Source organism: Molothrus ater, chromosome 11, assembly GCF_012460135.2.
Source record: "Molothrus ater isolate BHLD 08-10-18 breed brown headed cowbird chromosome 11, BPBGC_Mater_1.1, whole genome shotgun sequence".
NCBI classification, from domain to species: Eukaryota; Metazoa; Chordata; class Aves; order Passeriformes; family Icteridae; genus Molothrus; species Molothrus ater.
In genome coordinates, this window is record NC_050488.2 from 15479015 (window position 1) to 15493377 (window position 14363).

The 14363-nt window shown below is 45.4% G+C and overlaps 1 protein-coding gene across 1 annotated transcript in view; it reads right to left on the reverse strand.

Annotated features, from left to right (window-relative positions):
• Positions 1-14363, reverse strand: part of LRIG1 (leucine rich repeats and immunoglobulin like domains 1) — a 94013-nt gene that overhangs the window by 52467 nt on the left and 27183 nt on the right. Inside the window, exons 2-3 of the mRNA XM_036391207.2 lie at positions 6062-6133; positions 1438-1512 (exon numbers count right to left, since the gene is read on the reverse strand). Coding sequence (XP_036247100.2) covers positions 1438-1512; positions 6062-6133 — 147 coding nt within the window. The remainder of the gene's footprint in view (positions 1-1437; positions 1513-6061; positions 6134-14363) is intronic.

Below are 14363 nucleotides of genomic sequence, written 5' to 3' on the forward strand. Positions count from 1 at the left end.
TGCTATCAGAGTTATTTATGTGCAGCAGCTGAGGAGAGCAATTCAGATTTCTGGAAAGTGATACTAAGCAGGTTTGTTCAGAATCCCATTCTTTTATCATTTGGCTTTGTAGCTTCTCCTTCCTTCTGCACCACTCTGAAATTTCAGAGGAGCTGTAAATCTACTGCCTTCCACAAGTCATTATTCCCCCTTTCCAAACTGCTCATTTCATTTCAGGAATAAAAAACCCAAAGCTCCTGCAATTTGGTTCTTTGCCAACAGCTAAATTAATAGCAAAAAATAACAACAGGGGCTTGTGGAACTCAAGAGCATTTATAGACTTCATGAGAAAGAGAAGCCAATCTGGGGGGCCTAAAACCTTATCCCTGGATGGCAAATTCTATGCAAGCTTTCCATCCATAAATGAGATTTCTGGAGGTCTTTTTCAAAGCCTGGTGCACAGCACAAACGTGGCAGCACAGAAACTCAGCAGATAAAGTCTGCCTCAGACTAAGTCAGAGCCTTTTGAGCAAGAGAGGCCAATCAGCTGGTGATGTGGTCACAGATTATTTTCTACCACAAGAAGCACCAAATCCATGGAGAACAGAGACACCTGCACAGGGCCATGCAGGCTGGAAGCCACCTCTTGAACTGCTCCAGCACTTTGCTGGAGTCCCTGTTGGCCATAAACACTTCCCAGGAACCTGGGAGGTATCGTGCATACCTCAGCAAAATTCCTCCTCAGTCCACAGTACAAGCAGGCACATGCAAACAATCATTTTAGAAATCCACACTCTTCAGATACTAAATAGTTTGATATTTTAGTATTTTATTCCCTTCAGCAGCACCATGGACCAAGATCCTTGGTGGCCAATACACAAGGACTCTCAGGTGTCTGATGCTTCTGTGGTCATCTAAACTACCTAAGTTAGGAACTTCAGACCTTCTGCAGATCATGCTTTACAGTCACTGCTCTCTCAAAAGAAAATGTTAAAAAGAAGTTGAAAGAAATCATAAAAACAGGTCTGGAATGAGTTCCCTAAAAGATAAAGATATGAATACTCTTTGGCTTTAAGAGGAAAGAAGAAATGATCAGAACAGGGCCAGGAATAAAAAGAACAACAAAGAAAATGTAAAATTTAATAGCATAAGTATGACCTAATGGTTGAAACCCAAAGGCAGATGAGAAAGAAGACGTTTTATTCAACCTGTGGAATTTACATAATTTACATTGACATAAGTTACCACTGACCATAAGCACAACACACAACCTCACACAAATCACACTACTCCAGATGACGTTTCTTAATTAAGGTTAATTAATTCTTACATTTCTTAACAAGCCAAAACCCCAACTCTAGAGTCAGCAGGAAGGAGTGTGACACCCATGAAGCTCTCAGAGGCAGCTAAACCCTCCCCAGAGAGAGCCCAGAGCCAGGGGAGGTGACGATGACTTACAGGTGCAGGGAGCGGACGCTGGAAGCAGCAGATCCCAGCGAGGGAATGGCACTCAGCTCGTTGTGCTCCAGCCTCCTGCAAGAAACAGAAATCAAGGTTGAAGGCAAGCAGCCTGTGCCCAGGCCTACAGGAGCAGGGGAGGGCTGGCACTGAGGCAGAAACCTCCATCTAAAGGAGTTTTCTGGACCTGTGCTGGCCACACCTCGCTCTTCAATACCTAAGAGCCACCATCATTGATTCCAACACATTATCTTTATAAGAGCAAGGCTTTTCCCCCCCTGCCAGCCCCTCCCCAAAGTGCCAGGCAGGAAGGCATTGTGCCACAGCCCTCCACTAGCCTGTGTTTCCAGAATCAAACCTGAGACAGGAGAATTCTGCACCTTAAAGCCATGTGTGCCATGGCTCAGGACAGGATTTAACCCCTTCCCCTGCTCACACCAGGTCAGGGCCTGGGGGCACAACCTAATGGCATCCTCTCCATAGCAGGCCCAGCTCTGGGAATCCCAGAGGGATTTCCCCACAAAGGCAGCAGTGCTGGGCACAGAAATGTCACCAGGCACAGAAATGTCACCAGTCCAGGCAGCTGGGGAGCACAGAGAGCCCCTGGTTAATGGCACCACCAGCACAGACACGTCCCCTGCCAGGGCCTAATGCTTCAAAGTGTTTTTCTGACTGAAAGCAGATCCTTGCCATGTGACTGGCTCTTCCTTGCTTTAAAGAGCCCTTGTTTGTACGGTGAATTAGTCAATTAATTACTGTAACAGTCGCTCGTCTGGCTGCCTGAGAATCACCTAATTTCTCAGTCTTCTCACCCACTCCCCCCTCTCACTGCACTGATCACAGCCAAGCCCTGGCCAGGCTCCCCAGCACCCCCAAAGCACCCCTGGTCACTCTGGGCTTTCCAAGTGCTCTCCTTCTGCAGAAAATCCTGAAAAGTTCACAATTTGGGTGCAAAGCACAGTATCCCAAACTGTACAGCCAAGGGTTGCTAAGCCACAGGCATGAGTAGGGGCAATCTTAAATTATGTTGGTTTTTTTTCCCCCTCTTCTTTCCTTTTAACACTATTTTTGGCAGGTGGGATAGGGCAGTGGCACATTTATCCCAGAACTTCCCTTCTGGCTCCTCTGAGAGGAGGCAAGATATTTGATTTCACGAGGAGTTCCAAGCACTGCTGGGATAAAAGCTTTCCTCTGCCTCTGACATTATACCCATGCCTTAAAATGTAAGGGAAAAAAGCCAGATGCATTGCAATTCAGCAAGGAGCTCCACTCTGCAACTAAAAGCTCACTGTTGCTCATATTACAACATGGTCTGGAGCTTCCAAAGGTACAGAGCAAGCTGGAAAGAGCATTAAAATGCTTATTTGAGCATGTTTTCATTAACATCTAACTAAGCATCTTCAGGAAAAGAAGGAGCCTGGGTCAGCTCTGGTTAAGCAGCTCTGACACCAACCAGCATCTAACAACTGGTCAAACCCTCCTCTGACATAAGTGTGATATTCATATATCAGCCTCCTGCCATGGCAGGAATCAGTCAGAAGTGCTTCTCCCACCTCATTTTCTCTCTTGGCTCACAGGCACCATTTGCTGACACAGAGGAGACAGCCAAGCTCTGTATTTGCCTGGGATTTCCCACTCATCTTTCCTTTTTCCCTATGTAAAGGAATTGAAAAATAAAAAATAAAAAAAAAAAGAGGGGAAAAAAAAAAAAACCAAACCTCAAAACAGAGCAGCTGGGCTGAACAACTTTAAAAACTTTCAGTCTCCTTCCCCAGCCCTCACCTTTGACAACACAAACCCTCTGGATGCTGAGGCAGAGGAGGAGGGGGGGCCACCCATATAAAATATTTACAGTCCAGTTGCCAGGCTGGTGTCAAGCTGAAATGGAGCCTGCTCAAAAATAGCACAGCTCTCCAGAGCTTTCAGTGAAAGGCACTTTAGAAAAGAAAAGGTGAGTTGTTTGCAGAGGAATTTTAGCATGATTACTACTTTCTTTGCTACCAATGAGCCTGGAAAGCCTGAGAGCCATGAAACCATCAGTTTGGGGGATTCCATGATCCACATGACCTGAGGAAAGCCCAGAAAGGAGCACAGGGCCCACCCCACAGCAGCACCTTCCATCCATCCATCCATGGAATGAGAATGGATGGACACCAGGGGATTGTCACCAGATGAAGCCACCAAAGGAGATGAGAGAAAGATCAAGTGTCCTGAAGGAAAATAATGTCCCAGTCCAGCCCCTACCCTGAGCCTCCACCACTTATTTCAGAGCAAGTGGGATCACAGGGTTTTGCATCACTTTGAGCCACTAAATTTCATCCTATACAGACTTAAAACTTTTCTAAAAGCTTCTCATAAAGGCCACCAAAACAAAGCACAAAAACAGCTGCCTAAACTGAGGGAGAAGTGTAGGGTAAATTCTGCTCTGACTTTATCACAATCTCAGTAAAGCAAAGCACAGCATTGAAGATAAGGGATGAAGTTTAAATCTTTCGGTCTGCAGTTATTTTCTTGAAATCAAGAGAAAACAAAATGTTTTCAAAATATACCACAGTAATTATTCACATGGAGAGACACACACAGAGTTTTAAGCCTTGTGCAATGCTCAGGAACCACAGACAGCACGTTTGAAGCATCATGGGAGGTTCAGCTCTTATCAATGCTTCTATTATTTGGGGCAATCTCTTTCCCTGAGGGTGCCTTGGTTTGCCCAGCACAGCATGCACAGAGAAACACTGACTTGCTCTCGAGACATGCCACAGCATGATCCTTATTTCATGAATGTTTGTCAAGTGCTTAAAAAAAAACCCTCAGAAAGAAGATGCTCTGGCAATATAGATGTGGTTCTCCTTGTGAAATGAAGTTTATTTCAGTGGTCTGTGGTTTAGCTGTTATTCAAAAGCAACCAAGATTAGTAGATAGGGCTTTTAATAGAGCTTCTCCCTCAGACTGCCTTCCAGGCTCTGCTCCAGACCTCTGCCTCCCCTCCAGTCTCCCATTTCTGACTGCTCCTTTTCCCTCCTACTCACTCTTCTGCTCTCTCCCTATTCCCTAACCCTGCCTTTCTGACACAGCAAGCAGCTCTTATCTACCCATTACACTGTGGCTGCATTACTTATCTCCCCAGAAACCCTGACACCTTTTTACAGCATGGAACTGCTCACTGCTCTACACACACACACAGCACTTTGCTCAAGGGAATTCCCTACCTGGGGAATCAGAAGCCACACACATTTCCCAGCCTGTGCTCCCTGAAGTCACACACCTTCAGGCACTTCCATGAATAAAAGCTACTGCTAAGCCACAGTCATGTCAGGATAATTCTAAATCAGGGCTACAATTATTCTTCTTTAAGCACAGAGCAATTTAAGGCTTTCCACAGTGAAAAGAGAAGTTGAGAAAACAGATCCTGCAGGCAGTGCTCTGCTGACCCACATCACTTTCTCTCTAAAGACCGTGCAGAGCTGATTTCAGAGCACTGCAGTCACTTCTGATTTCCATTCCTCACTTACTCATGATTCCCAGCAAGTCCCTACTATTCATGCAAACAGAGGAGCCAGGGGCAATCAGGCCAGGGGAGAGATGCTGCATGAATCTGCACAGTCCAATCCAGCAGACATCAGTCAGGGAGAATTCCACTTTTTGCCTATTTAAGAATCACAGGATCTGGCCCCTCCATGAGTGCCAACACTTAATGAAAACAGACAGAGGACAAGAGAAAATGCTTGATAGAGCACAGGAGTGTTTCTGAAAGGAAATGTTTTTTCAGTTTCCCATGAGGCACCAGTAGCTCTTCAAACAGAGCCCAAACCTCAAGTATGCCAGCGATTCACCAGGCAAACACAGCTCATTACCTCAGCCCACCGCCTGCAATCTCAGGCACTTTTGTTTTTAAACCCCAAAATCAGAACTCCAGGAACCCCTGTTAAGGGCTGACAGTGCAGCCCCTCTCTGAGTGAAACTGCTGAGCCTTCTCAGAGATCAGGAGCTTGGAAAGCCTGCAGTTCCTGAAATGGGTTTGTTTTACAGCAAGGAGGGTCTGGCACAGCCACTCAGACATTCACCAGCTCCTCTGCTCCCCACCAGAGCAGGGGACAGCTCTGCTGGTTTAGCCTCTTCCAGCCACACTTCCAGCAGAGTTTGTTCTGGTTCCAAAAGGAGCAGAAATGTCTGAGAGAGGAGGAGGCACAGTTAAGTGCTTTGTTATCCACTACACTACACCTTTGTTTCCTGGGAGATTTGGGCTAGGTTGGCATCAGGTGTCACAATCCAGGCTGCTGTGCCTTGCTTCAGGGTTATGCTTTCAGCAAGGAGCTTTGTGTGTGTGCTCAGGTGTGCTCAACTGCTACCTCCAAGCATTGCACAACACCCGGGGAGGCAAACTCCAATGATTTCCAATAACAGCTCTGCTGTTTTAATTGGGATGTTGTGTTCTGCTTATTGATTAGTTTAAAAAAAGCAGCCCAGATACAATATAGAGGGAAAAAAACCTACACACCAAGTCAGACCTGCTCATTCAACTTAGCTAAAGGAAGGTACTGTCTTAGGAAAGTAGATATAATTTCCTCACAGCCCACAAGCAGCCCTGGCAAAACACAATTAAAGCCTTTGAAGGAATACTTACACTTCCTGCAGGTTCGACAGCTCTGCAAAGACAGAAGGATCAATCTCTGCCAACTTGTTGTAGCTCAGGTTTCTGTTAAAATAAAAGACAGTGGGATCAGCAAAATACAGTCACCCTGCTCAGCAAAACAGAGCCATCTTAATTATTCTGGATTGCACTGACAGGGTTTGGGTCTTGGGTTTTTTTTTAAAGAGACCTTAAACAGGAGAGCAGCACTTTTCTGCTGAATACACGAGTGAGTTTAGTTCCATGACAAAAATCTTATCTAGTTCTCCCCAAGCTTCTTCCTCTTTTGCATTAGATTAGTGTGGTTTTAATTTGTCTTCATATTACACAATTACATTTATTATTCTACTATTGATTATTTCCAACCACAAAACTAATCACAGATGAATAGGATGTTTCCTGACAAATTAAAGTCTGAACTGAAACAAACCTTCCACTAAATATTTTATAGCTATATTCACACAGGATATTTTTATACCACTGTGTGTTACACACAAAATACACATATGTACATTTGCTATGTGTAAACATAAAATATATTCTACATTCTCTAACAAGATGATGTAATTAGTCTGTCACTACTTTTTTTTAAATCAGTGAATACAGCTTTCAAGCCACAGAGTAGAACACACTTTGGTCCTCAACAACCCCAGCCAACACTTTCCAGCTATCCAACAGTCCAAATCTAAACCTAAATCATATTCTAGCACTGATGGATGACAAATGGGTTGTGCAGCCTGGTGGGAGAGCAGATCTGCCTCACAGGACATCTCTGACTGGAAACACACCCAGAGCTCAACATGCTGCAGGAAGGAACACACTGCAGGAATTGCTAGGGACAGCAAACAGGCAAAATAATGCAAATTAAGTGCTAATTCCAGAAACCACAAGCAAGAGCTTTGCCGTGCTGTGCTGTAGCATCACACAGTGCAACAGCAGAGCCTTCCCTCCAAGATATGCACTCTCAGCACTCCACACAGGACAGGTCAAACCTGCAGCCAGGCACTAACCAAATCAATTAAGACCAAGTGACTAATGATGCAGAAAAGTAACAAGCGCTTTAATTACCCTTCTGGATGCAGTGCTGGCATGTTTCTGTGAGAGTGTAATCTAAAGAGGGAGGAGGCAAATTGATGGGTGGTAGCAGAACAGCAACCACAGTAAATTGTAAGGAAATTGTGAGGGGGACTTCTTTAATTTTATTTTGCTCCACACCCTGCTCTCGGATATTACCCTGGGTAAAATTCAACCCTCCTGCCTCCTCTGCAGGGAGGTTACACCCTCTTACTGCACCCCTGAACACAACACAAAAGATTCATGGCCTGATTTTAGATAAGCCCTCAAACATCGAGCTGCTTATTCAAACCACCAAGCCAGTCTGACTAGAAAACTGGCCAATCTTCCCCGGTTTGGGTTTTTTCGTTGCTTTAAAACTGTGCCCACAGAAAGCAAGCAGGTCTGGAACCCAAACAGGATCTAAGTCACAGAGGCACCCACTGAACTTCTACCAATGCTCCATGGCCCAAGAGCTGGGGCACACACAAAGAAAAGGCAGCTGCCAGAAGAGCACTGATGGAAAATCCCTCCTGAAGTGCTCACACTAACGCACTGCACTCTCTGGCAATGCACACAGAAATCCAGGCTCACAGCAGCCTTGCAAATACCGAGACTTGAAAGACTACAAAGCTTACCAACTTTGCAGGAAGTGATAAACACCTCTTTCAAGCTAAAAAGCAGATATTGATCACCTGCCCTCTTGTAATGCATTTATGGGAAGTCCTCAAAGCGTTCCCCTGCACCAGGGAATCATTTGATGGCTCTCACATCACACCATTCCCCATCATTTCAGCTCTGAAAGCAGCTCCTCGCATCTTGCCCAAAATGTTCAATTTTTTTTGCCAATACCTACTGTGGAAGAATGCTCCACAAATCAGCAACACAGGCTGGCTCTTAACAGAGCCTAGAAGTGAAATTATAGAGGAGTGTAAAACCTAACCAAGCATCTCAGTTTAAAATATGCTGTCCTGTAAGCCCCTACTGTCTTTTAAAACACTCAAGAGACCTTTAAATCAATACCAGCCTACAGCAGATATCCATTTCACTATCAACTCAAAGGCATTTATCTAAATAAAAGTCAAACTGCAGTTTAAACTCATAGTGTGTTTGAAAGCCAAGTCCATATTCATAGCACAATTACGAATTAAAGTGCAATTTGCCCACAGATTACATTACTACTTTTTTTTTTTTTAACCACACAGTAAGATCATGCTGAAGCTTGCCCCTGCCTGATCTACAGGCAAAAAGAAAAATACAACAGGTAACAAACTACAGGCTCAGCACAATAAAGCCAAGACAGAAACACGAGTGACAAACTAAAAGGGGGAAATGCAGCCAGACATGATGGTGCATGAATCCATCTGTTTTCATGTATTTCTATGCCTTTTACTGCAGCCAAACTTCACATTTTTTCAGGTAATGTATTTCTCCTCAACACATTCCTCTGCAATAGGCTAAGGGGGCTGTTTTATGAAGCAAGGAACAGGAACACGTGCACCAGAACTGATCCTCCCTGCACTTGCCAGAGGGACCAGATCCCTGGTTTATCCTGTGCTCAAGCACTGAGTGATGCTGACATGAACCTCCAAAGTTCACAAGTGAAAAACAAAGATTTTCATAAATTAAAGGATTTCATGGCCACAGTTTAACATCACCCAAAACGACTTTCTGATTATTGCTGCTGCCATTCAGGACATTTGAACATCAAAGTCACTGCACAAGTAGCTGGCTCTTCAGCTAGCACAGAGAGATTTTGCTGCACCAGCAACAGAAAGACTTCCCAGCATCTGCTGCAGAAATGCAGGTGAACTCCATCCTCTTGAACACCAAAGTCTTCAGTTCTCCCCACATTACTCACCCCAACCACCTCACTAAATGCACACTACACTGCTCAAAAATCAGTGGGGAAATGAAACCTAGAAATAGAGTCAGTAAAAAATAAACAGGAGACTTGAAATTACTTAGATATGCCAAAATAAAGTTTACTGAGTTTCTGGCACTAGCTGTATTTTAACTTATATTAAAATACCCAAGAATTTCTAGCCTGAAGCATTAGCAATCAAAGGATGTGTTTCCCAGAACTCTGATCCCCTCACTAGGCAGTGTGTGGCATGCCAGTCACAGCATTTAAGTGAGAGAAAGAATTACCATGTTTCAATAGATAGATCACTGGGAGTGGGAGTCAGGAAACCTCTGTCTGTTCCTGGCTCTCTTCATCTCCTGCTGTGTGACCGGGTCATGTCACATCACCTCTCCAGAGCTTTTGTTTCCACAGCCACCCTTTGTCTGTCTTGTCTATTTAGACTGTAAATAAAATTGAGGTAGGTATTGTCTTGGTTTGCCTGATGCTGATGAAATGAGTCCTCAATCTTGGTTGGGCTCCAGTAATGCAAATAAAGAAGGGAGCTCAAAACTTGAGGTCATGGGTGCACAGGATGCTCTCCCACTCCAAAGTGTGGGTCCCAAAAGTCCAGCAGTGAATGAAGCACTGCAGGATTTTCATTTCAACCCCACCAGGTTGGCCTCTCTGAGCTGAGCAGACCAGCAGTGGAGGCTGATGGAGATGCCAAGCCTGGGGCACAGCTGTCCCATCACTGAAAGCTGGCACATTTGCTGTTCCTCTGCAGCACAGAATGCATTCCTTCTCCAGGAGCCCTTGGGATGAGGCCACAATTGCCCAATGAATCACCAAACAAATGTTCCTGCCATCAGTTTTCCAAAATGTCTTCCTCAAACAAAGCCATCAGCTCCTAACACCAAAACCCTGTCCTTTCCCAAATCAGCACCTGCCCAGCCCTCTGAGGCATCTCTCACCCCAAGCATCTCTTCAACACCAGTTTATAAAGCATCACCTGCAGTGTTTTATGCCAGTTCCAAGAGCCCATGGCTTTGGTGCATGTTCTGCCCATTTCCTGGCACCTAAACCTGAGGTTAGCTGAGCCCAAAAGTGGGGTTGCCCACAAGCTGCTCAGTGCCCTGCTTCTCTGCATGGGTATGTTGAATTACTCATGGAAGGATATTTTGATCCCTCCAAGGCAACTGTGGAATTAAAACAGAAGCCAACCTATATAAATTCAAGAGCCTGAGCTGTGAAGTTCAGGGAAGCTACAAAGATTAGAAGTTCTACAGCTGGCAGAGGAGGAAGAGCAGAACAACCAACCTGAGTGGCCCCTAACATTCAGATTGGGTTTTTTTTCATATCAGCTTCTATTGAAAAGGAAAAGCTGGTAAATGTTTTTAAACTTTATTCTGATTTACTGGCATGAAAAGTGTTCTGCATATTATTTATCCATTACAGACTTTAAGTCTTCCTTGTACTGGCTAATCCAACAGTGTAGGGTTTTCCCCTCCTGTCACTAAGATGCCCGTGATCAGGAACTGAGAGCCTGTAAAATCAATATGGGAAGGGCCCCGATCTGTCTTTTCAGTTATTCTAGTCTCTAAATAAGAAAGCAGTGTTTGCCTTCAGCTGGCATTATGAAAGTGGCATTATCACTGAGCTCTGCAGAGACTGAAGTGAAAGTCTTGTTAAATAACTGGGTATGCTCAAACTACCTCCCAAAAGAAACAGTGCTGTCAAAGAAAGAGTCCTGCTTGCAGTGAGGAGGGACCAGTCAGTTCTTTGACCTGTGAGAGGCCAACCCTGCCCCCTTGGGCAAGGTGCAGGGTAGATCAGGAGTTTATGTTCAAGTTTTGGCCCTGTTTTGGGACCTTGACCAGTGCAGAGAAAAGCCACCTAGCTCTCTGTTGAAAACCAGACAAAGGAACAGAGACATACACAGCTCCTGGTCTCTGTCCACCACGATGATGGCTGAATTCAGTTCTGCAAGGTGAAAGTTTCCAACCCTCACATCAAAACCATTTATCTGTCAGTGCAGAAGATTATGTCAAAAGTGTTTCTGCACCTTTTGATGACAGGCACTGGAGAAAAGGAGGATGGCTTGAAATTCTGTCACTGCCAACTGTGGCTTTCATTAAACACTTTGTCAACCGTTGTCATAACACAACTTTTCATTGCTCCTGCACAAAAGGGAGCTGAGGGCCCAGAACAATTGAGCCCTGCAGTAGAAATTCCTCCAGCTCATCTGTTGAAAGATAGCTGCCTAGTCTGCAGCTCACTGAATAGGCACCATCCTCTTCCCACATGTTTGTAGATGGCTTTACAGCCCTGGAATGGAGGCCCCATGCACACTTGAGTGGGTATGAAAAGCATGGCTACAGCTGAATTAGCTTGGGGATGGGGGCCAGGGGAGCAAGAGAGGGAGCACACTGCCCGTGCTACAAGTGTACAGCTGTGCAGGAAGAAAGCACACTCAGATGTCTCTTTTAAACAAGCTTGTGAGGTGCCAGGGAGATGGCAGTGTCCTTGTAAGCAGCGACAGGGGAGCATTAATGCTGAAGCACAAGGCCATCAGAGATTGCATGGATTCAGGTGGCTGTATGGGCAGTCAGGACAGAAAGAAGGAGCTTTAGTCTATTTTTGATTGCTGTGCACAGGACAGGTCCAAAGTCTACTCCCAAGAGCAGCCAAACAGCCCCTGCAGCCTCTTCAGATTAGAGCTGTGCTCCAGTCCCTTCCTCTGCACATGCTGCAGCTCCTCACTGTGCTCCTGTAGTGAGGGGCCCAGAACTGAACCCAGCATTCAACACATGCCCAGCGCTGAGGATGATCACTGGCCCTGTCCTGCTGGCCACACTATTGCTGGTACAAGCCAGGGTGCCACTGGCCTCCTTGGTCACCTGGGCACTGGCTAGCTCATGTTCAGACAGATGTCAACCATCACCTCCCAGTCCTTTTCACCAGGCAGCTTTTCAGCCACTGTGCCCCAGGCTAAGCCCCATTTCTGTTCCAGGGTACCCTGGGTGCTGCCTACAAGTGCAAAGCATCCAGCTTCAAGAGACTCTGAAATGCAGCCCAGAAATGGCCCACAGCAAGCATGGCAAAGAGCTACCTCCTAGAAGGAGGTAATAAGAGCACCAAAACACAGGGCACCAGCAAGGTGGATGTCCCAGATTGCTGCTCTAAGAGCTTTGGAGAGAAGGGGACTCTGCAGGACACAGCACCCACATGGGTGAAGCTGTGCCCCACACTGAGGGGTTCTCTTGGTGGCTCAGCTGATGTGCCCACTCAGGCTTTACTTATGGCCTTGTTCAAATTAGCAGCAGCAGCAGCATCACATTGGCTTGGGTTGACAGCCTGCTCATATAAGGGGCTTTATGTGCAGGAGGGAGTCAACTTAAGGGCAGCCCTCAAGCCATAATATGAGGTAATTTGACAGTGAAGACAAACTTTGAGAGGTCATCCAGACACCAAGCAAACTGCACCATGAATCACTCTCAGTCATGACCAGTGATACAGGCTAAAGGAAATTCCTGTAGCATGATCCCCAAAGAATTGATACCATGCAGATGCATGCAGCCATTAATGCAAAGAACACTAATTAAAACCACATCACTGAGAGGTATTGTGCCAGACTACAATTTAATTTAGCATGTGGTTGGTATGATTCAAGAAACTTGGGAATGATCTTACCTTCAAGTGACTTTCTGGGACTTTCAGCCTTGGCCCTTCCTCCTGCTCTGCCAGTCTGCACTCACAACTTGGGGAGCACACAGATCACACATCTGGCCTCAGCTCACACAGGGCTGTAAATGTGAATATCTCTGCCACTGTGGACTGCCAGACTCCAAGAGGCAGCACAGAATGAGCAGGCGTACTCTCAGGGCTGAGGAAAGGCAGGATTCCTCTGCAGGAGCACTGCAAGGCTGCTGGGGCTTCCACATCTCCCACACCAAGGATTTTTACAGGCTTATTTGTCTCTTTCAGCAGGGCAGTGTCAGGTTATTTTAGGCCCTGTTTGGCTTCCACAAATGTGTTTTGAAAAAACCTAGGATCCCACTTCCTCTTATTTTAATAACCTTAGCAAAACTCAAGTAGAGTTCTTGTCTGCCTTTTTCTCTTTTCTTGAAAGATCATCTCCTCCAAACACCCCTGATTTATTTCTCAAGACAGAAGGCTTAGATGCAATTTAATCTACATAATCACACATATATGCAAATACCCCATAACACATGCAGAAATCACCTGGGTAACTCAGGTGCTCATGGACCTCATGCTATTACTCTGCACCATCAGAAGGGACACAAGGATACTCATTTTACCAGAGCTTGATCCTGGCCCTCTCAACAAATTTTCTCAGTGTTTCAATTGCTCCAAAAATATTGTCCCAATTGTTCCAAAAAAGGTGAAGTGAAGTTTCAAGAAGTGAAGTGATTTGAAGGTCATGCAGTGGTGTCAGTGAGATTCCCCCCAGGCCCCTCTGTTCCCTGGGCACATGGACAGCCCCTCCCAGCAGCTACTCAGGGACTCAAACCAGCACAGGGCAAAGGAAGCAGGAATGACAAGGTATCCAACAATGCTTTTTCTGCTTCTGAGAAGAGCACTGGCCACAGGCACACAGCCTGCAGCCCCTGAGGCTGCTCATCCTCCTGCTGGGGCCACAGGTTCCTCTGCCCCCAGCCAAAGGGAACAGTGAGGATGTGTGCAGGGAACAGGGGATGCTGCAGGGCTCAGGGCAGGATTTAATTGCAGCAATCTTTCTCTGTATTTGCCTCTTCTATTAAGCTGCACTGCCTGAAGGAGAACAATCCTCTCCAAAACACACTGAGGCATCAGCTCCAAGGATTGCATCAAAGCAAAAACACGTTTCAAAGGGGGAATGAGCATCTAAATAAGAATAACTGTATTTAATTTCAAGTAAAGCAATCCTGCTTTGCCACCTGTGACAGGTAAGCAGTTGGAAGGAAAAGCAGGATGTGGAGGGTTTTTTAACCCACAAATAAAACTCCACCCATCATCTGCCCTGACACCTAGAGGGTTTGTTCTGGGTTTATTGCTTTGATTAAAGTGCTAACTACCACCACGAGAAAGACATAGCCCTAAAACCAAAAGCCTGCAGGTTGGTTGCTTGACTGTATTATGAACAAACTCAGCTTTTTCTAATTTGATAATAAATTTCTTTCTTGGTGATTTTGCACCCACAAAGCAAAGCAGTCTCTTAAACCCTGGAGCAATGGCTGGATAGCCCAGCTCAAAACACCAAACAAATTGCTTTTGCTTCCATCACTGCTGTTTTTCTTTGGTAAATCAATAAAGGCCATAACTTCTTTACTAACATTTTCAATTAAGGTTCCCCACTGTGTATTCAACATATTAAACCAATTTATTGACGATTAATAA